The sequence below is a fragment of the Nipponia nippon genome, unplaced genomic scaffold (assembly GCF_047370975.1).
Source record: "Nipponia nippon isolate SJK-2023a ecotype South Korea unplaced genomic scaffold, ASM4737097v1 scaffold_30, whole genome shotgun sequence".
NCBI lineage: Eukaryota > Metazoa > Chordata > Aves > Pelecaniformes > Threskiornithidae > Nipponia > Nipponia nippon.
This window is the reverse complement of record NW_028262348.1, coordinates 2,103,678-2,126,522: the sequence shown is the minus strand read 5'-3', so window position 1 is coordinate 2,126,522 and position 22,845 is coordinate 2,103,678. Positions and strand designations below refer to the sequence as shown.

At 48.8% G+C, this 22,845-nt stretch overlaps 2 protein-coding genes across 5 annotated transcripts in view; both read right to left on the bottom strand.

Annotated features, from left to right (window-relative positions):
• Positions 1-19,168, bottom strand: part of GCN1 (GCN1 activator of EIF2AK4) — a 43,452-nt gene extending 24,284 nt beyond the window's left edge. For 3 of the 4 annotated variants that reach the window (XM_087768387.1, XM_087768388.1, XM_087768390.1), the window contains exons 1-25: positions 19,118-19,168; positions 16,549-16,651; positions 15,963-16,026; positions 15,240-15,371; positions 13,930-14,038; positions 13,114-13,212; positions 12,898-13,032; positions 12,293-12,361; positions 12,098-12,206; positions 11,615-11,689; positions 11,226-11,354; positions 10,945-10,995; positions 10,427-10,525; positions 9,973-10,146; positions 8,300-8,452; positions 7,536-7,628; positions 6,010-6,085; positions 5,673-5,832; positions 4,554-4,737; positions 4,309-4,433; positions 3,785-3,963; positions 3,513-3,606; positions 2,679-2,792; positions 2,286-2,484; positions 1,649-1,804 (exon numbers count right to left, since the gene is read on the bottom strand). In XM_087768387.1, the coding sequence (XP_087624513.1) occupies positions 1,649-1,804; positions 2,286-2,484; positions 2,679-2,792; positions 3,513-3,606; positions 3,785-3,963; positions 4,309-4,433; positions 4,554-4,737; positions 5,673-5,832; positions 6,010-6,085; positions 7,536-7,628; positions 8,300-8,452; positions 9,973-10,146; positions 10,427-10,525; positions 10,945-10,995; positions 11,226-11,354; positions 11,615-11,689; positions 12,098-12,206; positions 12,293-12,361; positions 12,898-13,032; positions 13,114-13,212; positions 13,930-14,038; positions 15,240-15,371; positions 15,963-16,026; positions 16,549-16,651; positions 19,118-19,135 (2,899 nt within the window). In that variant the 5' untranslated portion in view covers positions 19,136-19,168. The remainder of the gene's footprint in view (positions 1-1,648; positions 1,805-2,285; positions 2,485-2,678; positions 2,793-3,512; positions 3,607-3,784; positions 3,964-4,308; positions 4,434-4,553; positions 4,738-5,672; positions 5,833-6,009; positions 6,086-7,535; positions 7,629-8,299; positions 8,453-9,972; positions 10,147-10,426; positions 10,526-10,944; positions 10,996-11,225; positions 11,355-11,614; positions 11,690-12,097; positions 12,207-12,292; positions 12,362-12,897; positions 13,033-13,113; positions 13,213-13,929; positions 14,039-15,239; positions 15,372-15,962; positions 16,027-16,548; positions 16,652-19,117) is intronic. The other variant, XM_087768389.1, reaches the window with a different exon arrangement.
• A 337-nt stretch (positions 19,169-19,505) lies between these two features.
• On the bottom strand, positions 19,506-22,737 carry RPLP0 (ribosomal protein lateral stalk subunit P0). Its single transcript, XM_087768391.1, has 7 exons — positions 22,579-22,737; positions 21,849-22,024; positions 21,666-21,753; positions 21,245-21,391; positions 20,584-20,769; positions 20,104-20,244; positions 19,506-19,725 (listed from the first exon to the last, which is right to left on the bottom strand). The coding sequence occupies exons 1-7, from the start codon at positions 22,630-22,632 to the stop codon at positions 19,564-19,566; spliced, it is 954 nt and encodes a 317-aa protein (XP_087624517.1). The 5' UTR covers positions 22,633-22,737; the 3' UTR covers positions 19,506-19,563.
• Between the last annotated feature and the right edge of the window lie 108 nt (positions 22,738-22,845).

The following is a 22,845-nucleotide window of genomic DNA, read 5'->3' as shown; positions in this document are numbered from 1 at the left end:
TTCAAGGGAGACATATTAAATACCAAACACACTGCAAGCTCCTAACTACCTAACACGAGTAGCTTAGGTAAAACTCCCTCCATTTCTGAGGTGGGATTTTTCTCTCTGTTTGCTCAATAACTGTTTGCTTTTATGCTTTTTTGTTTTGCCTTTTTTTTCATTACTGGCCAGGTATTTTTAGGCTTAAGCAACTGTCCCTCTATATGCAGCAGGAGGAAGAAAGCTTTATCTGAGAAGATAAATGTTCTATTAACACAGTAGCTGGTATTGGCCAATAGGAAAAAGATCATAAACTGTATCTTGGCATTTCAGCAATGAATGATAAATGTTATCATCCACATTATAATGAGGTATGGTCACTCTTGGGTCTCACGGTAACCTAAGAAACTAACCTCTACTAAATAATATTGCAAGACTACACTCCAAAGAACTTTGAAAATGAGGAAAAATCATTTGGGAATGTAACACGACTTGTCCATCAAAGCGTTACAGAACCTACTTCTTTCCTCTTGCAGGAGAAGTGAAAAAAAAATATCAGATGTTCACTTAATTAAGCACTGTAGGAAATCTTGAAGGAGGTGGATTCTTACTTCCACTACTTTCTGGAAATAAGCCTGAAAATGGATTCCAAGGTTAATGAACTCGCGCTTACTACGGCAAACAATTCCATAGTGGAGACACTGAATTATCACGGAGACGTTCAGCACGGAAGTGGTGCTCAACATGGTCAACTGTTGCTCTCAGCCGTGAAGACGACGCGTGCCACAGTCACACAACTGTGGATCTGACTGGCAACAGACCAGTAAGAGGAGAACTGAACTGCTGGGGTAAGGGACCAAACGGAATCCTGTGTTTCCTTTAAAAAATTACAAGCCATCTGCTACAGCACACCAGATGCTTTAAGACAGGCTAAGCTGTCCCCGCCTCCGAAGGAAGCAGCCCTACCCTCCCTCTTCTGTACTAGCACCTTCAATGCGGTGGTACAAGTACTTGTGCACCCCATCGTGAAGCAGATTCTGGAAGCGATCGAGATTAAAACTAACCCAGTGAAAAAAAAAAGAAAAAAGAAAACAAAAAAGTTCAAGAAAAAAGGTTCATTTTAACCCAGATCATATTCTTGCACTGTAAAAATATTGGTGCTTGCTTTCATGTTACAGAGTAGGAAAGAACTGCTGCTTCTACAACTGTGCCAGAATAAAATATTCATGAACTGCAGCACTACACAGCAAACAAGCAGAGGCCACAGGCACTTCACTGCTGAGATCACAGATAACAAGCAATTATTTTGTCTTTCCACTTAGTCTCACGGAATCACTTATGCTAAGTGGTGTTGAAAGGTAGAAACTGTCCTTGGCAAAGCCGAGCCTTAATTTCACTACTATTATTTCTGTATGAAGCATTTTAAGAAAAAATACTGTTATTTCATTTCTACACTTACTAGACTTGTAACAGCATTTCTACTACTACCATCACAAAAGAAAACCTTAAGTTTTTTCATATCTTTGAAGCCTTATCCAATTAAAAAAAAGAAAAGAAATAGAAAAAGTGAAGTCCTACCTACGAAACATGATACAAACCATCAAAACCAAAACAGCTCACAGAGTTATCGGGAGCGGGGTGTGTCAGAGGGATCTACAGTACTTTTTACCTGGCTCTCCCTTGCCTGTCCGGCTGGGAATGGTGTGGGCATGCAGCAAGCTAACAACTCTGTTCAGAGCAGTAGGCAGCTCTTCCTGACACCAGGATTCATCTAATTCACATTCAGGTTTCATCAGGCGCAAGGTCACATGGCTCACTAAAGTACCTGGTATGGAAGAGTAAAGAATCCATGAGAAGTCCAAAACCAAAGATTTCTTGAGAGAAAAATCCCCAGGAGCACAGACCCAGGAACTATAACAAAGCTCTGGGCAAACAGCCCAGGCTGCAGAAGAGCTACAGAGAAGGAAGCCCAGCCCCGAGGCTTACGGGGCAGCTTCCCTCACACACGTACGTGTGAGTTACGTCCCCCAAACTCGGCACAGGGGAGACAATCCCACTGTGACCAAGTGCTACTGAGGGGTGGTCACAATGACCAGACAACTCCTTGTCTTTGGACCCAGTCCTATCCCGCAGGAGGATCTCTGGGACATCACAGTCACCTCCCTAAGCACTGTTCCAGGGTGGTTTTTCCTCGTGGCTGTCTGTGGTACATGGTCAAGATCCACAGCTTGTAAGAGCAAGGATTTTCACCGCTCTGCCATAAAAATAATGCACCCTGCCCTTGAAGAGCAACTGCAAATACTAACCAAAGGTTTTCAGTCGAGCAGGCATGACACAGGAAGCTAAGGAAAGAAAAGGTTCCTTAATCCTTGGGGCAGCCAAAGGCGATCGAAGAAGTGGCAAGAAGGAACCGATGAGACCAGGGATGTACTGAGTGAGACCAGGAGGCTTTCTCTTTATAACAGCGTCCAGGAGTCCTAGGGCTGTTTCCAGCTCATTATCGAGCTGTAAGAGAAACAATTCAAAAGGCTGCCATAAAAAATTCCATCGGGAAAAGATCAAGTTGTTAAATCTAATTCCTAATGAAAGAAACGAATAGGTTATTGCTAAATATTCTCTATGCTACTCCATTTTCCTTTGTCAAAATTATTTGGGTCATGGTAGCTGCAGAGCTGGCAAAAAAGACCATCAAAACTTACCTCCTTCAGCCGTTTTCTTATCTGAGACTCCCTTTCCAGCTGGGCATGCATCAGCTCCTTCTGCTTGCTAGTTAGTTGCACCTCATCCTTTATTCCTTTCTTCTTCTTTATTTCCTGCAGTAGAGAGCCAGGGACATTATTAACCAGGAGCTATTAACACCATCCCCTCAATTAGGTAGAGAAGAAAGTTGGACACATTGGGGTTTTTTGCAATTTACTTTCAAAACAGTACCAAAATATTCTTCCAAGCATATCACTCTGAAGTGAAGACACAAAATGGAAACCAGCAGGTTAACAACACTTTAGTGTCCCATCAGTTTCTCCCGTGTTTAAGCTGGTCACAAATTATTGGACATCATTAGAAAGAGCTGTCCAGCTCTTTCTACAGCGGATGGGCATGTCATCCTCCCCAGAGCAAACAGAAGTCAACCTTTAATAAAAGAATGCCCCAGTCGACCTGGTACGTTCCCTTCCTTTCACCAATTCTTCCCCCCACCTACACCCCCTGCTCTGGCTGGACCGAACTGAACTGCTGCCTGTCTACAAGATGGAAGCAAATATTTAACAACCCTTACTGAAAAAGTTACACGAGATACATTGAACAACAGATGAAGGAAAAAACAGATATTACCAACTAGTAAGTACACTCACAAACAAGCAGAATACCACATAAATTGATACAAATAAGAGAAGGTAACATTTAGGTATTCAAAGAAGTTGAGAGAATCTTTCGCAGCAGCGTACAAACATATGCCAGAAGCCACGCAACAAAACGTACGAGACAGCCTGGTGTCAGAGCCTTCACTACTGGCTTGCCTGTTCCCATCAACTCACCTCCTTCAGCTCCAGCTCAATGATTTGCTCCTTGAAGGAATAAGCTTTGTTCTCCCTCTTCATGTTAGCCTTTTTCATACTATCCTGTTGAGCACTGAGAAGGAAAAGCAGAGAAAAGAATCAGCACTGCTCTGGACTAAGATGCAGGCACAAAAATCTGGGAACTCCTGTCCGGAAAGAGCATCTGACAAACCCCTCACCCGCTGGCTCGGTGCCGGCAGCAATCAATCCCCAGGTGCACAGAGGACAAAAAAAAAATTGTCAAGTCTTACCTCTGTATTATAGATTTGTCATACAGTTCTCCCTCTGGTGTCTTCATGATGGCAAATTCCTCTCGAGTAACCTGGCACAGAGCTGGATTCTCTATTGATGCTGAGATAGTGCTGATGAGCTGCGGGAGCACTCTGCCAGGTGAAAGCAGAGAGAGAGATCCCACTGCATTCATAGATGACTATCAGGAAAACAAAGGAAAAAACCATTATTATCAGTATTCCTTGAAATTGTCTCAAAAAAGTATGCCCTGTTGAGGCAGCCCACGTTATGTTCGAATACCTAATTCCTGGTTCAGTGGGTACTTGAGTCTTATCTAGAATTCTACTCGGTTGCTGGTATACCTTCTTCCCCCCTTAAATCCCAGCTCCTTTTCACCAGAGACATTCTCTTTGAACCTGCCTTTTCCCCACCTTTCAGACAGATCTCCTTCCCTATAGACCAGTTAGCACTTAACTCCTCCAGAAAACTCTCCTGTTCCAAAGTATCTCCCAAAACTAACACAAGGAAAGCAGAAGTTTCTCACCTGGTTCTCGGGAGTGTAGGCCGTGATCCTGGGTAATATGTCATTCAGGTGTTTGGTAATGAAATCTTTGGGATCTATCTTCATCTTGACGAGGAGGGCTGGCCAAAGACCCGGCTGCACTGCCACTGGCAAGAAGAATGAATGAGCATAATAAATACGAAGCAGACTGCTAATGCAAGAAAACAAAAAGGTAAGATAAAAAACCCGTACCTTAGCCATGAGAGGGGTCTTATCCCTTCACTTACCTACAGACGGATGATGGCTCACCAGCAGCATCTCCAGTGCCAGCTTTTCTGGCTCAAAGGAATCCAGCCCTGCCACACTTGAGATGACGCAGAGTGCCTCATGGAGGACGCGGGGAGGAATGTATGTCTTTCCTAGCTCTGACAGCTCTCCCGACTCCATCACCAGGACCTCATGAGGCAGAACCTGAGGGGACAACTTGTCATTAACACATCACACCAAGCCTTCCTGAGCCCTGAGCACACTTCCCCACAGTAACACCATACCGAATACCAACAATCAGCTCCCTCTGTCAGTACTAACAACCTCAAGTTTTCACAGGAAGGAAGGGATAAAGGATAACAGCGGAACCGAAGCACAGAGGCGACAGTGACAGAAAGACTAAGAATGGAGGACTACACTAGATTTGGCAAGCCAGGGTAAAATAAAACTAAAATGATCATTTTTGGCAAAGAGGACTTAGGAAAAGGTTGAACCAGCTGGCTGGGAACAGTATGCCCAACTTCTGCAGTCTAATTTTAGCCAGTATCTTTTCAAAAATACTTTATTCAGGCTGTATCTGTGACATGGGAAGACTATTTACAAAGTCCCAGCCTTGGTATCTAATTAATGCAACTTAATCTATTATACAGCTTGACATGGCGCTGGCTTAGCAACATGCCCAATAATACAGCACTCAGTTTCCTTCTTTTAATTTTCTTTTCACTTTTGATATTAGTTGCTACTAAAGCATTTATATGACGTTTGTTTTCAATAGGCAGCCTGAGCTACAAGCCAGGGCCAAAGAACTAGGATACCAAGAAAGGAACAAAGCACTTGGTCTTCCAGCAGGGATTAATTTTGGATTAAAATAACAGAAAGACAAAGAAAACTGCAGCTTCCTCCCCAGACAATTTTGAATAATATGTCTTCTGTGTATATAGGGAAGACTAGGCACACCACAGACACTGAGACAGTAGTATGCAGTAATCTAGTAACAAGTGGCATTCTAGGCGATCATCTGGAACTGAATCATCTTTGTACCACGCCGTATGTCAGTACTAACTAAACCTAGGGTAGGGAGGTGACTGGCAGCATACAAACAACTGGCTAAGGAGAGACTAGGCTCCTTGACTACTCACCTTATGAGAACTGAGAACCACTTTCAGCTCCTCCAAGAGCCCATAGGCCAGTTTGTACCCTCCCAGAGAGGACAAGAGCTTCTTAACTGTTTGATGGGCCTGTCTTCGAACATGCCAGGTCCGACTCAGCAGTACTGCAACAAGGGCACGGTGATACTGCCTGAAAACAGAGAAAGAAACATGTTTAGCAAGGGAGGCAGCTCTGCAAACCAACTGGATGCAAAGGCACAAGAAGCTCAACATTTTGTGCGAAGTCCCAAGCCCACCCTCTCCACCGCCCACATAAACAACTCGGGGGTCAGACACAGATCGGCGGCAGCAAGAGCAGTCTACGTACTGAACTTTACTTTCAGGCAGTCGCTGTGCATGATCCAAGAGAAGGCGCTCTGTCAGCTGCAGCACTGTACACATTGCTGTGGGAAAAGACAAATATTTAAAATAGCATGAGACTTCACAAGGAAACAGATTTTTTTTACCTGAAAACAAACAAACAGCAAGCGGGACACATTAAAATAGCTACCCAAACTGAGCCTCGACATAATCTTCTCAGTGAAGCCAGAGACAAACCCACCTCAGATCTGCCAAGACTGGAAACAGAACCATGATTTCATGGAAATGTTGTTACCTGGATCCCAGCAGAATTTTCCTGACCACTAAGCGTGACCTATTTTTGTCTAAGTCAACAGCGCAAACCAAACGATAAACACAATGCTCACTGCACCAACACGGTTAATTCCCGAGCACTGCCGAAATGTCTTCGGCGACAATAAAACATATTCTGAATTCATACACAAGTGCATAACGCTATGGTATTTTACCTCATACCATCCTCTGTGCGTCAACCGTCACTAGGCCCTTTGGTTTGTATGCCAACGTTCAACCATACCATAAAGCAGGAGCAGAAAGCCCCGAATCGCGGGGTGGGTTACAACCCCTATTAAGTACAGTACAGGGGACTCCCAACATTCAAGGCATCAGATAGTCTGGGGATGTAAGCATGTTAGCTGGGTGGTTTTGCTTAAATAACCAATAACAAATCATGACAATATTTACTCTCAAAATATCAGCATTAGTTTTTGGAGCTACCATCCTACGGGAGCAACATAAAATTTTCCAAATCACACTGTTTCCGGATATTTGCAGACTTGGAAGGGAAAATGTATGGATAAACCCATTGCCTCCAGTGCTTGCCACTGTTGCCACTGTTATTTCCTACTTCGAAAACTTTAACTCATCAAAGTTTTGTACAAAAGATAAATTAATTCATTTCAGAGAAATGATTCGTGAACTCATTTTCAAAACTTTCAGTTTAAAATGTAGCCAGTAATGTTTTCTGTTGGGCACATTCCTTTTTTTTTTTTTTCAATTAACCTTTAAACACAAGAGAACAAAACAGAGCATAGAGGCACTAATTTATAACCCAATTGATTTCCTATCTGCTATTACTCTTCCCCCACAAATCTTAGGATTTTCACCTACGTGTTTTCTTCTCCAGCCTGATTTTACTTTTTCCCATCTTCTTAATTTTAGGCTTCTCCACTTCCCTTAGATTGGCTGCAACTATTTGCTCACAAACTGGGACACCTCAGAAACACATTTTGTATTGGAAAGACTTTTACAGAATAAGCACATTTGGAAATATAAATGTTTAATAACTCAGGTTCATGAAGAAATAAATTAATTCGTCGTCAAGCTGAGACTAGAACTAGTCTAGGTGTACTTCTGAAAGAGCACGCTCTTCATTTGAATCTGAAACTGGATCCTCCGAGGATCAGAGAACAGAGCTAACAGCAACAGTAGCTCTTTTAAGTACTAAGTAATAGAGTTAAACAGCAACCGGATACACAATAACTGACAATTTACCTTCCTCTGGAGCAGACTGCAAGAACTTCTCAGATGTAAAAATTTGTTTTTTCTCATCCAGAATCAGCTGCCAGAAACCACTCAGCTTAGACTCTGACAGGAAAAGAATAGATGTCTATCAAGGATGTTTCAAAATAAGTCAGAACTCACCAGCATGCATAAAATACAGTAGAATTCTGTCTCCTGGAATCACTCAAATTATTTCTAGCTTTACTTGTCTTCAGCTATAAAGCCTCCCATCTCTCTCATTCAGAACTGTAAGCATGCCCCAAAAAGACCTGCTGAAAAAAAATACATTTCTCTGACTTACACTTGTGAAATGTAAAGTTTGTTTCACCTTAATCTTTCCTAGGGCAAGCCTTCCTAAAAATGAAGGCAAGGAGGAAAGTGGTGTGTTGCTTTTGATAGACAGAACACATCTGGATTTTATATCCTGGCAGATGTATGAATTCAGACAGTTCTTGTCATATCCTCTAACGGAAGACAGAATTCTGGGTGAACGTCTTCTGTCAGAATAAAGAGGAATACTGCCCTACGTGAATGGGAGCCGGAATTTGCAAAGCCATGGAAGAACAAGAATTCTTCATTGACATAACCGAGAGAGACGGGAATAAATCCTTCCCTGGTTTACAAAAGGGCAATGATTCTCTGTGCAGAAACAGTACCCAGATTAAGGAATAGTATCTCACGCACATTGCCAAGAAAAAGTGTTAACCCTCCAAACCTGTTTATATTGGATTCTACGAGCTGGTTTGTGACCTTACCAGTTTGTCCCTCAATTACAGACATCCTGCAGATCAACAAAGCTGCAGCAACTCCTTCAGTTACCACGGGAACCTGAGTGCTTTGAGATGCCGCTTTTTCCACTGTCTGGATCAGCATTGGCAGCAAGTCCATTCCCTGCAATAACGTGTCACCTGAGGAGGCAGAGGCGAGTTACAGAACAACCAGGTCCTTCACACTTTACACCACAAGGGTGTCAATGGTTCTTCTGTTGTCATGAGACAAGGAAAGGAACCAGACACATACTGGGAAGACTCTGAATCTCCCAGAGTATTTGCCAATCGCTACTATCGTTAAACTTTATGAAAAGCTAGATGATAACCACTTTAGTCCTTTCCTCACAGATAAAACAGTCCCATCTCAATACAAGTTTCTGTTCGTGGCACGCAAAAGAAAATGCTAATTCAGTTACATTAAAGGAATTGGTTCAAATCACAGGAAGCCTGACTTCAAAGATTATGTTTCCCCGAGAGAGGGAAAGTAAATTCCTGGCAAGCCACAACCATCTGTTCCACTTCAAACGTTCACAAGTCAAGGAACCCCACTGCTCTGCGGAAGCTAGGTGTTCCTGGTACTTCCAGAAGCAACACCTCACACGCAACAGACCTTGTGATTTTCTACATTAAGTATTCGCAGGCAGTGTTTTAACCATAAACTCCTGAGAGTCAGAACCTCTCTTTTCTTTATGCCCCAGCTGGATGCGTCACTGGGTGGCTCAAAGCAATGGTAGCACCAGGGGTGAGTAAATCATTTTGGAATACGAATTATCTTGAGCCCTGATCCCTCGGACAGTTGCACACATCACACACAAGTAATCCCCCTTGCCCACGGCAAGCGCGAGCAACTTCAAGTTTGCCATATTGATGTCTCTGAAAGGACCACCGTCCTGTGATATCTAAGCAGTTTTTAGAGTGATTTTTTTTTCAGCCCTGTGATAGCACAGAAATTCCTAGCAGCTACAATAGAAAAATGTAGAATTACAATTTCACTCGTATCAATATTGAGGAAATGATGGCAAATCCATTGTATCTATACAATACATTGAGTTATTCATCTCTTAAGCATATGTAGACCATCTTTTTGATTCACACCGCATCAACAACAAAGGGAGATCTCACATACAGGCATCAGACTGATCGCCTGTTGACCTACGGATGAAATGCTGAAGTCAAAGGGGATAGGACCAACAGAAGCAAATCTCAAAAGGATCAGCAAAAACTTTGAATTTCTGAACATCTTCATTTCAAACACATTAATTTTTTTGTATTTTTTTAAAGCTTCTGAGAGCCAAAGCCACAGACTAGCAGGCCAGTGGGCTGGGTGCTATATAAACAAAAGCATGGTCCCTGAGCTAGAAGCCTTACAATCTAAGCATAAGACAAAAATAAAGCAATCAAAAATTACTCTGGGGCCTATGAAAAGACAGCACCATGGGCACTGATGCTAGTTATACAAGGAGACAAACCATCTTTATAAACTTGAAGGGAAAAAAAAGATTAAGAAGAAATACGAAGGACGTCACTGAACAGATGTTGCCTTATAAAATCTTTCTTAATCCCCGCAGCTACCTACTTACATCAGGAAGTACAAAAGTTGACCACTCTTCTCTTAAGCCACACGGTCAAGAGAGTTATTAAGAGCTGCACAATTTTACCTTTGAAAGAGGCTAGCACGCACTGCAGGTAGGCATGTCTCACAGCTGAAGTAGAGGTTTTAAGGCTGAAGGCTTTCTTTAGCCATTCCACCAGCTTCTTAGGAACTTCTGTGGTGAACCGAACACACCAAAGAGCCAGGACAGAGACTGCATGAACCAACGTGCCTTCATGGACTAGGAAGTAACACAGAGCTCACATCAGTAGAGCAATTGCATAAACCACAGGAAGAGAAAACAGAAAGTGGGTAAGAACATCAGGAGGAGGCAGGAAAAGACTGCATGTGCTTCTAAGAGACGCAGCACTGTCTCCATGGGGCTGCTCAGCAAAACAGGGCGAGGGATTTTATAACACAACAGGCAGAATCTGGATTTGTCCTGCATAACAGGCCATATGAAAGCCCTGCTCAAGACGAAAGCAGCTTAGCAAACCCAGAACAAAGGCAAGAGGTCTCACCTTCTTGTTGCAGGAAAGGGATGAAAAGCTCAGCCACGGTGCCAGTCAGAGCTTGGCTAGAGGATCCAGAAACCGCGTGGTGGCTAAGGCTGCCAATCCCTGAGAGGACAGAATTCTCTCGTTAGTTCCCAAACTACCAGCACTTGCTGCACAATCTAAAAATAATCAAGAATGACCCTTCCCATTCCAATCCTTGCACAGACATCTCTCTCGTCACTACGTCTGGATGTCACATCCACCAGGTACCAACACTGCAGGACCTCTGTCTTCATTTTTACTCAGGATACAGTCAGTCAGCATCTTCCTTGCATAAAACATTTTAGCCTACCAGCCAATTATTTCCTTTGAAGAGAAAGTCAAGAACTGGCATGTGGTATCCAGCACCCGCTACGACATGAACCACAGCCAATTTGGAATGACAGGCAGGGAATCCTAAAGGTTTAAGTACAGATCCCTTTCGTTCAGCCTTCTGCTGAATTTCCCCCACCAAAGAAGCAGCTTTCTTCTGGGATCCTCACCTGAAAGGACACTCATCTTCTGAGCAACAACTGTCAGCTTCCCTTCCGAGCCTGCCAACAAGAAACAAACGGGTGACGGCTGACTTACAGACAGACAACAGCTATGTGCTACATCAGGAATCTTCTCTAAAAATACAAAAGCTTGCCCTGTTACCCCTGATGCAGGTTGAGCCACCCCTGCCATACAGGCAGCTAAAGACAACAGAAAATACAATACCCAAAACTCCTTGAAGCTGGCAAACTTTTATTCACCCCCACTGCTTATCCTACAATTTACTCACCCCCCAAGATGGCAAAAAGGTGTCTGCCCAGCGACTCCACAGCCGAAGGATCGCTACACTGTCGAGCCAAGTTCTTTAATGCCACAACTGCTTCATCCATGAGCTGCACACTGTTGGATTTCAGATGACCTACAAAATGATGCACAAGCTAAGAGCTCCTGACGACAAACTGCATAAAATCAGCAAGACAAGGACGTATCTTTACACGTGGTTTGACTCGGCTTCCGGAACCGTCATGTGAATTATTCCAGTTCCAAGTTACAGCATCAACCTCCCTCCCACATAAAACAACCTCTTCACCAGTAATCAAGCTGCTAGAGGTTCAGCCAGAAAGCTGAAGAAAGCTTTATTCTGAATTCATCATTCCCTCCAGAAGTGAGAGTACTTACTGGCCAGTCCTTTCACAATGTCTAGAGCATACTGGCTGAGATCCAGGTTCACAGCTACGAGCAAGCAAGAGATTGCTGAAGACAGAAGAGAGAATGGCATATTACGTTTTGTTAAGTAACTGGTTTAAGCATTTTAATACACCCTTCCCCACAGTTCACATCAAGAGCAGACAGGGTCAGTAAGGAGAAGAAAGAAAAAACCGTGAAACTGATGCCCAGTGAACAGATTAATTCAGGATTATTCTTAGCACTCAGCTGTGAAATTCTGTCCTCTGTGCAAACAGTAGCTATCACATACCCAGACACTTGGGATCACACCACAAATGTTGCTTCTCCACATCCAGTCCTTAGATGCCAGACAATCCTGCCACCTGCACTCCAACAGCATAGCCCAGAGATACACACTCCCCCCCAACTCCAGACCTCTAAGGAACAACTGTTCGTGCTCTTTGACTGAGCCATGCAGAGAGATGACAGACTCACTTTCAATTACGTTCTCAGGACTCCGTAGGAGGGATTTCTGCAGAGTTGGCAAAACTAAGTCCTTGAATTCAGCGTGAGACATGTACCGAAGAAGCGGGGAGCAGCTGTCCTGCAAAGGGAACAACGCGCTCAGCACAGCAGTGGACGTTGCACATAGGACAAAAGCACAAACAGCTCTGTAACAATATATCTCACCAGCACGTGCTTCTGAGGCTTTGTCTTGCTCATAAGGATGGTCTTCAAGTAGAAATCCAGAAGAGCACTCTGAACAAGCAGAAACACCAAATTACAGCCACATCGCAACCTATACGCAGCTCCCCACACACCCTGAGGAAGCCAGGCCTGACACCCCACCTCACTCTCCTCCGGAAGGCAGCCCTGTCCACTCAGCAGAAGCTTTGCTTTCATCCTCACACAGAGCAGTCAAGCCGAGATCAGCGCCCTCTGCTCGACCCCGACCCTTCAGCCCAACACTCAAAACACACTGAAAGCTAAGTGCTGCCTTCCATTCCTGCAACGCGGGGGAAGGCGGAAAGCTGCAGCGTTGGCCATCTACATAATGCACAGGCCACAGCAAAATCCCATACATCTGGCACCACCTCTGTGTATCCATCCCGGCTGGTTTAGTCAGACGTGCACGACTACTGAATTGACAGATAACGAAACCAGGGGCAGAAGCAAAGTACCAGCCTCACTGAGACACCTGTTCAGCCCCCGTCTCCATGATGAGAAGTGACGCTACTTATTACAAAAAAAAAAAAAAAAAAACAAAAAAAAAGAAGGCAGTACGATAGATTTACCTTGTATCGTTTAACGATATCAATCTCTTTCTGGGCTGTGCAAAACTGCACCACGAGTCCCAGCATTGCAGCGTACCTCTGGTTTGGTTCAAGAGCAAGAATGACGGATAGGTACTGATCCACCAGATCTTGGTTCTGAAAAGAAAAAGAGCAAGGCACGTTAACACAACAGAACGGAGAAGAGCTACTGAACACGGTCAGTAAGGCATACATCACCTCCTTCCACAGCCTGTTCAGTTTCTTCACGGCCCCATCCACCGCCTGCTTATGAGAACCTCCCAGGACTTCCAAAAGGAGCAAGCACTGAACCTCCACCTGCCAAGGGAAACAGCCAAGAAAACCTTCATGCACCTGCTTCTCAGAGAGCTCAGGTCAAACAAGACGTGTCAGATGCCAGTGATTAGCTCAATCTGCTGAGAAAAAAAGTCCTTAGGTCGTGTAAGTTCTTCCAACAAGCTGCCACGGCTTTCATCCCACACGCACCACTTTGCAGAACCATGCGTAACAGTTTTGGAAACTCTAACTTTGAAAACAGCAATTTATATCAGATTACATCTCTTCTTAAAACGTGTTCCAACTATATTCCAAGGTGCTGTGAGCACGGTCGCAGGTTCAGGTTGTTGAAGTAAGTGAAAAGAAAGGAAAAAGCTACTTGACACTGTATGACAGAGTATCACAGGCAAGTGCTTCAAGGGAGGCACAAGGAATTCGTGCTGCAGGCTGCACCTTGGAGGCACCACTAGCACACCCCGTCTAGAAACACTGGTACACACCAGAGCATGCAGAGCAACTCTGCACGGGTCCAAAACTGCCCCGCTCCCGTGCTTCATACACCTCCTGCTTTCTCCAGAGGAACAGAGAGATCAAAATACACTGGAAAGCAAGAGGGATTGTCATGTAAACCTGGATTTTAACATCACGTTATCAGTTACGTTCAGAATTACTTGCAATGTTTCAGCAACCTAAAAGGCATTAGCAACATTTAAGTCCGTATCTCCGAAGGGATATTTCTGCAAACCAAAAAGAACCTACCAGTTTTTTCCATGTTTCTCCCTGTCTCTTGTCAGGTGTCGGGAAGACTGTGCGTACCAGCAGGCACGTCCAGGAGAGCGCCAGCAGAGCTGCAGATCCACTGCTCTTACTGGTGTACAAAGGGGAGAAAGAGGTAAATCTACAGCTCCCAGTACGTAACTTACACCTACCGGTCCATAACAGACTCATCTTTGCCCAAGTCAGACCAACACCTTGTAAGTGAGGCAATTTTATCACAGAAAAACACAGCTGAAGTCTTCGCGCTTAAAGGAAATAATTACTCCTCATAAGCTATGTGTTCCAGCTCCTGTTTAACACTTAGAACTGCTGAATGGCACAAAAGAGGCTAAATCTTGCCTGCTGGGACTGAAAAACCTTAGCAGAAGAAAGATAATTTTTGAATCTTCTTAGTGCCATTAGAGAAATGAGAGTTAAATACTTTGCCAACTGAGAGTGCCCAAAAAGCGACTCAAGATTTCTCATCTGCTGCTGATCTTTACTGTCAGAGCTTCCCAGCCTCAGACTGCCAAATCGTTTCTCAGCTTACACTCCCTCCTGGCACACTGCTCAGCTCTGGTTTCTGCTAACGCTCACCTCCTCCCTCCACTTCAGGTAACGGATCCCACCCCGCAGTTCCCTGAGGATCCTCACTCCATTTTGATCTCTCCCTTAACGTGAAAGAACGTAGAAAGTGTCCTCGCACGCAAGGCCAGCCACTGCGACTGAAGGGTGAATATCGTAGCACTGCAAGCCTTTAAACCAAGATCAGGTATTTTTCTAAAGGCTACGCTGCTCTTCAGCCACGGAGCACTGCAGGACGGCACCCTGCGGCCTGCATCAGCTGAGCAATACCTTAAGTCACCTTTTGGAACCACGAGAGCTCCCACACGCTACCACAATAGAAGAGCCGTGTGTTTCTCAGCTCAGCTCCCAATGTCATTATCTCCCTCTCTATAATAAGGTCTTGAATTCACCAGCTGAACACCAGATGGGCGAGGAAATCCCTTTTCCTAATCCTTTTGGAGACTGTTTCTTGATAAAAGAGTTTGTTCCTCATCCCTCCAGACCTGAAGGTTAATAAAGGCAAAACCGTAACTCAGACCCAATCCACCAGCAGGAACACCAAGAAAGTCCTGCTTTCCCCGAAGACGTGAAAGAGGTAAGAGAGGAACATTGGAACGGTCATTAACAGCTTTGTCTCTAAATGTTTTTAACACTTCTGGCAAGCAGCAGCAGCAGAATCATTCTGAACACAAGAGCAACCACCAGCAAGGCAGAACTGCTTCCACACAAAGCAACTTATCCAGCACCTGGGAACTCCAGCCTTGCCGCCGATCCCTGAAGACTGAAGTGACTGCAGAAGGTTTTTTGCTGTTGCATCCGGCTGGGATTCTGCGAGCTGCTGAAGCGCCAGCTGCAGGGCTCTGCGGGATGCTGCATCGCTAGAACGAAAAACAGATCTCCATGAACATTATAAATCCTGCCAACGTTACATATCACTACACTTGCATCACACAAAGGGCTCTGCTTTCTCATTCCAGCAGGTGAGCTAACAGTTATTTTAGCCTTGCTCTTCCAAGAAGAGGAGAAGTTTCTGGCAAAAAGTTCCGTTCCCTTCTTCGGCCGACAGAGTTACGTCGAGGCTCTCCGGCAGGTTGCAGAAGGAAACACAGGTTCTGAACAGCTTCTCTACAACAGGCCACGATTCCATCCAATCTAAAAGTGTCTAAAAGATGTCCCAAAGACACCTTATTCTTGCTTCGCAAGGACACAGGCATTCAGTCTTGCAGACTGAACCACGGGATGCAAGTTTTAACTTCAAAGTCAAAAGTGAAACACAAGGTAAGCGTTGTAAAACTTTTGAACGTCAAACGTAGCTTGAGAGCCTAATTATAAACGGCATCTTTCAGTGTCATAAGCCCCTACGTGACACCGCGTGCTAACATTTCCAGATGCTCCATACCAGTTTAACTAATAAATACACAAATACCCATAGATTAAATGATACGGCCTTTCTACATCCATTTACTCACCGGTATCGATGCAGAGTAAGGCAGAAGAGTTTGCAAAGGCCTTTCACTGCACCCTCTGGAAGATCTGCAACAGATTGTGTTTCAAAATATTTCTTCATAAATCACTGAGCTCTTAATCTTTAACACTTCACAACTGAAATCAGTGAACTGCTCACAGCCCCTGTACGTCTCTGAAATTGTTTGCAAGGGTCAGAGTTCTCTCTCGTTATACATTTTATGCATATTTTTAAAAATAACGGCAAAATTGGAACGCATGCTCAGCCATCTTCAGAAAATGAGAGAAATCAAAGATTTCTTTAATTTTGTTTCAACTGTTTTATTGAGACTATCTAAAATCTTCTGTTCTCTCCCTCTCTCTACATCCATACGTACTACTAACTGGAAAAGCACACACGCCAGTAACTGGAGCTCTGTCTCACCTACAAACCCCGTGCTTAGAATTAACGCTGTGAGAAAGCACAGACTCCAAATGCTGCCAGCCCCCTGCTTCGACAAACTACCCACAAGTTTCACGCAGCCTTTGAAACAAAATATTTTAATGTTCTTCTCCAGCCTGGTAACCAGAACAGTGCCCCAAAGCTTTTACCTTTCCCAGCAATGCATTTTCCCAGCTCACTGAGGATCTCTCTCCGCTCCTTCACGCTGGCGGTGGTTACTTTTACCGCAAACCGCTTCAGTGTATCAGAAATCTAAAATCACACGCAGAGAGGAAAAAACATCAGACTGCCTTCGATATCAAAAGAGAGAACACAGAACCGGGGCAAGCAAACCATGTCATCTGCCGCCACACGACCTCTTAGTGACCAAACGTGAGCACCCACGGTCTTATCTGCCGGGGAAGGGCCGCCGTACTGCAGGGACACGGTGACACTCAGAAACCTCCCCCTTCGGCTGAAGGGTGGCTGCTTTCGCTTTGTTAACCTGCGGCCCTGTCGCGGCACCCACGCTCTCTAAGACACGTTTACTCCTCTAAAAGCAGGACAGAGGGAGAGGTAAGATCAATGGCTTAGAGCAAAGGACCTTTAAAAGCACCAAAAAAAAAGGTACTTCAAGAGCACAAAGGTGCTTTTCAGTGTTTCAGGTTATTTTTTTCTCCTAAAGCCCACGCACCCCCAAAGGGGAACTCCTAACTGCCGACGACCCAGGGCTGACTGTAACTGCCCGTCCTGAAAAACCGATCCGTGGTTTCAGGCTGTCCATAGCTGTGAAATTCTGTACACGGGCCCAGCAAAAGAACGAACCGCTTGCCTTTAGGCTGTTCCAGAACTAACACGCACGTCGCAGGGATTTTGTAAATCGGCCTCGCCAGATTACAAAAGGTTGCGCCTCGCTATCGGACTCCTTCCACGCGCTATCAGTAGCGCCCAAGGTTACCCGGGCAAAACGAAAAACTGCATCACGCAACTGCATGGTTTTTTCCATGCCTGCGCTACCGCGTGCCGGGATCTGCCAGCGGGAAGGGACCGAGACGGCTCGCCAAGTTTAACTCCTCCAAACAGCTTGTTTCAGTTTTCAAGTGGTATCGAGAGGGCGAGATACGCTGTCTGAAAAGACTAGAAAGAAGTTTACGGTCTCAGCAATCAGCTCCTTGAACTACTGAAGCCACTTCCGTGAACTTCCAAGTTTTGCAAGATAGGCACGATGATAAAAGACTTCGCGTGGGCTGAACAGGGCTCAGCCAGGTCTACGCTCACAGGTTTTCTGCGTTTACATACACCAAAACACAGCTCTCCAGGAAAGGCTTTTAAAATTCAGCTCTTAAACGGAGCAACTTTATATCTTAATAATCATCGTCACCATCTTTAGGAGGAGCAACAAATAAGCATTTAGAAACTCATCAAAACTGTTCCTTCCCTCTTCAGGCAAAGCTCCACCAGTTTTGCCACAACAGGTTTTTCTCTAAGCACAGGAGACCTGGCAAGAGCTGCTTTCAGCGAAGCGTTTTCGCTGACGGCGGGAGGGGTAACCCTGCGCAGCGGCTACCCGGGCTTCAGAGGGGCCGCCCGCGCCTCCCCGGCCCCGTGACCACCTCACACCCGAGCTCCCCAGCGTCGTTACCACCTGAGCTGACAGAAGAAGCCGCCATTAAAGGGCTCCTCTTCCTTCAGACCTTTCAATTACGTGAGTTCATCGTATGCAAACTCAAACCAAGCTGCACTTACTCATGCTGCTTAATCACAAGCAGGGAGATGTACAGACACGAAAAACACAGTCAGATTATCCCGACACTCTAGAAATTAAAACTATAAATCACGTATAACACCACAGGACTTCCCAAGCAGCTTAGTGCACAAGCTACGACTCCCCAGTCTCCATGGCAGAGCTGCTGGGACGGGCTTCACGCTTTCGCTTTTTCTTTTTATTAGGAAGCACGCACGTTACAAAGCCAGAGCGCGAGCAACGCTGCTGCAGACAAACACAGAGAACAACCACAGTGTCGGCAGCAGTAAGGAGCTGATGCTGAGACGGCCGGGATTTGCCTTGGGAACATCCCAACCTAGCGCACGGCGGAGGGAAAAGCCCGTCGGGGCGTCACGGGCGGTCCCCGGCAGCCCGGGCGCGGTGGCACCCCGGCGGCCCCGCTCAGCAGCCCGGAGCGGGGACAGCGCTCGGCTTCTCCCGGCCGAACGCTGCTCCCGGCGGCCGCGGAGACGGCGGGGGCGGCCGCAACCCCGCTGAGGCGCTGCGAGCCCGGCGCCGGGCCGGCAGCCGGGAGGGAGGCAGCTTGTGCCGGTCCTTTCTCGGGAGCGAGCGGGCGGGACCCTCCCGAGCGCGGCAGCCGCCGTCCCTCGCCCCGCTCCGGGCTGCAGCCGCCCCCGGCAGCCGCTCAGGCCCCGGCGGCTCAGCCCGGCCGCCTCCGCGCTGGGAAGAGCCCGGCAGCGGGGAGCCCCTTCCCCCGCCCCGCGGCACGGCGCCGGTGCGGGGCCCCCCCCCCGCGGGCAGCTCCAGCGGGCAGCGCCGGCGCGGCCTTCCCGCCCCGGGACGCACCCAGGCCGGCCGCCACGTCCCCGTCCGGCCGCGGGCGCCGGGCCGGGCCCCGCAGCCGGGCCGAGGGGGCGCAGCGGAGCGGGACGGGAGCGGGCGCGGCCCCGGGCGGCCCCCGCCCTCACCGGGCCGCCGCCGCCGCCGCCGCCGCGGGCCCGTCCCGCACCCACCTGCGTGTCGGCCGCCATGGCGCCGCCTGCGACCCCGGAAGCGGTAGCGGCTTCCGGTGCGGGCCGCGCGCGGAGCCGGCCGGGGCGGGCCCGTCTCCATGGCGACGGCGGCGCGGCCTGGCCCGGGACGGGCCCCCCGGCGGCGGAGCGGAGCCCAGCGGGGCCGAGCCCGGCGGAGCCCGGGGAGCCCCGGCCCCTCCGCGCGGCGGAACCCAGCCCCGAGCGCGGGGGAGCGACGGGCGGCGGCCCCACCGCCCGCACAAGCCGCGGGCGAGGCCGCAGCTGGGCCCCGGCCCCGCGCAGGAGCGCTCCCCGCCGCACCCCGGCCCCCCGGGACACGCTTTTCCCGAGCCCCCGTCGGCCCGGAGACCATCGCTGCAGGCACACATCAGGGTGTAAAATAGGTTTTTATTTCTCTGACACAGACAGACAGACGGGGGCTGCCGTTAGTCAAAGAGACCGAATCCCATGTCCTCGTCCGACTCCTCCGACTCCTCCTTCGCCGCCTCTTTCGCCGGCGCGGCGGCGGCGGCGGCGGGCGCAGCAGCCTCGGCCACCACGGGGACGGCTGCCACAAAAGCAGAGGGGTCTGCCAGGAAGGCCTTCACCTGCAAAAGAGGGGGGGAAAAATGTAAACTCAAAGGAAATTAAAATATTTTGAAGGATTGAGCTTCGCAGCCATAAAGGCAACGCTCGCAGCGTGCCAGAAGCCAAAGAGAGGCACCCATCACTGCCATCCGGGAAGAAACAGCCGTTTCAGCTACACTCAAACGTAACGGCCCCCGGGAGGAAGGAGCGCCAGGTAATTCCGCTTTCTCCTGCCATTCGTACACGAGATACGAAAGCGAGCGCCCCTGCTCGGGACAGCTCCCTCGCACACGGGCAGGTCCGAGCCCTTCCGAACGAGGCGACGCGCCAGGTGCTTCTGCGACAGCGCCCGGCTGCGTTCCCGACGCCCTCCGAGCCGCAGAGCGCCCAGCCGTTACCTTCTCAGCCAGCGGGAAGGTGTAGTCGGTCTCCACCGCCACGGCCAGCACCCGCTTGTACCCGTTGATGATGGAGTGGGGCACAGAGGCGATGGTCGGGTACCCGATCTGCAGACAGACGCTGGCAACGTTACGAACACCCTGTGAGGAGAGAGAGACTTGTTTCTGTGCCCTGGGAAACAACCTGGGCTAGGAACCAGGGCAGGTGCTGGCCCGTTTCTACACGGCCAGCGTTAACGAGGGACAGCGCACGCGGTAACGCAGCTCTGGCGAAAATGAGGCTGCTCAAGATTTAAATGGCCTCAAACGCTTTCAGAAGTCGCTTCAGAGGGAAAAGCCTGCGGAAGGCACCGACAGAGTGGTTCTGCAGGGCGGCAGGGAGAGCTCCTGGCTCTGCAGGACCTCGCGGAGAACAGCAGCGATGCTGCCCCAGCAGCGAGGGAGAGGCAGAAGGTAACGGATACGGGCCGTGGCACTCACCTCCAGGAAGCGCTTGTGCAAGGTCTCCTCGGTGATGTCCAGCACCTCAGGATTGTAAATGCTGCCGTTGTCGAAGACCTGCTGGATCACCAGCCCGAAGGAGAAGGGGGAGATGTTCAGCATGTTCAGCAGGGTGGCTTCGCTGGCACCCACCTTGTCCCCGGTCTTGATGAGCTGCACGTCGCTCTGAGGAAGTAAGGGGAAAAGGAGTGAATTCAGCAAAGGAATTCAGAATGTCAACACAACGGGACAGAAACGGACATTTCCAATGGCAAGAGATGGAACTGAACAAACGAGCACAACAAAAGCAGGCCCCAAGTTCAGCTCCGCGAGCTGAGAAAGCCCTAGACCAAGCGGGTGCTTCTCAGGTAGGAGAAGGGCAGCGCCCTTCCTGCGGCACCTACAGGTAGCTCGCCTGCGAGCTCCTCCAGCAGAGCCACCCCCGCAGCCGAGATGCAACGGAGAACTTCAGTCCCCCCGCGCTGCGTCCCGGGGCCAGGCCAGGCACCCTCCCCCGAGTTCCCAACGCGCAGCGCTCAGGCTCAGGCGCAGCATCTCAGTGCTGACGGGAGCTCTGACCTTCACAGCTCCCTCAACTGCCGCAATCGGGGCCCTCCAGTCGAGGAAGGGCTTCAACAGCAGCAGCAGGCCGCTCACTAACCAGAATTTCAATGGTCCCTCTGGAAATCTTCGTGGTGATGCCCAAGGCCTGGAAAAAGGAGGTCTTCTCGGGTCCGAGACCAGTGTTCTGGGCCGGCACAGTCACATCGCAAGGAGCAATAGCACCAGCACGGGCAGCGGCTGGCACCTGGAGAGAGGAGAAGCGAGAAGCTGGAAGACCGCTCACCTCTCCGATCTGGTGGGGTGGCATCAGCTCCCTCCCGAAGCGCTGCTCTAGGATGGACAGCACCCAGGCTCACACATGAGGCAGCCGAACTTAAGGAGTTTGGCTAAGGCTGCAGGGACCTCGTTCCCAACCCCTGAGGACCCCTACTAACCAGATATCCCCCACGAACATTTAGTTTTATTTTTAATTCTGTACCTGCCAGCCCAGAGGCACGGTGAGGGCTGATCTCCCCTACCTTGTTAGCCAGCAGCATGTCCCGGATCTCCGTCAGATCCTCCTTGGTGAAGACAAAGCCCACGTTCCCACGGATGTGAGGCAGCAGCCTGAAGGAAAGGTGACAGCCTTCAGTTCTGCTTCTCAGACAACCTCTCCTCCCAGACAAGAGGTTCCGGGAGTACATTCAGACAGCGATACCCACTTTTCCAAGGCAGGGTTGTTCTCCAGATGACCCCGGATAGCTTTGCGCATCATAGTATTCTTCCCCATCAGCACAACGGCCTTCCCACGCAGGGACATGCGGATCTGCTGCATCTGCTTGGATCCCACGTTGTCTGCTCCCACGATGAAACATTTTGGGTAATCATCCAGGAGTTGCTATAGCAAGAAAACCACTGTAACTATACAAAGAGATCCGGACCAGCGCACAGAGCGCCATTAAAACCTCAATATGTTAAAAGGTAAAAAAAAAATATGTCAGAAGTTTGAGAGTGGTCAGCTCACGCTGATGCTGGGTGCACCGCAAGGCTGCACCTTTTTAACTATTTATTTATTATTTATCTATTATTAGCATATTTTATTGTTGATTATTTATCTATTTCTATCACCCCAGCTACCTAGTTAGGTCCCTAAGCAAGTTATCTCTGAAACTGCCACAGCAAATCCTCACAGGAGCCTTAAACGCGGCCTCATCCGGACCACCTGAACCTTTTCCTATTGCGTACCGTAATCGTTCCTTAAACGAGCGACGGCTCCCCCTCTCTTTTTTAAAAAGCCCCCCGCCGACAGGCCAGGCCAGCCCAGCCCAGCCCGATCCCCGCTGCCCCCAGCAGCCCCCGGGCCGCCATCGCCCCCGAAGCGCAGGCGGCGGCAGCGCCCCAGCAGGGCCGGGCCTCCGGGCCTCAGCCCTCCGGCGCCGCGCCGACACTCACGATGATTTTCATGAAGTAGTTGGACTTCCACGTAGCCCTGTCTTCCCTGGGCATCGCGGCGGTGCTCCAAGGATCGCCCGGCGGGTTTAAAGACGAGCTGTGACCTGCCGGGAGGGAGAAGCGCGGCTCAGGCGGGGCCGGGGCCGGGGCCGCGGCCGCACCCTTCCCTTTCCTTCCCCCGCCTCCTCCCCGCGGCTCCGCGCTCCCCGCCCGACACTCCGGCCGCGGCCCAGGCCCCGGGTCCGGGTCCGGTGCCGCCCGGCCCGG

Coding starts and splice junctions, on each gene's coding strand:
- RPLP0 (XM_087768391.1), bottom strand. CDS start 22,632: ATGCCCAGGGAAGACAGGGCTACGTGGAAGTCCAACTACTTCATGAAA. Junction 21,754..21,848: donor AACAACCCTGCCTTGGAAAA/GTGGGTATCGCT, acceptor CCTTTCCTTCAG/GCTGCTGCCTCACATCCGTG. Junction 21,392..21,665: donor ACATGCTGCTGGCTAACAAG/GTAGGGGAGATC, acceptor TCCTCTCTCCAG/GTGCCAGCCGCTGCCCGTGC.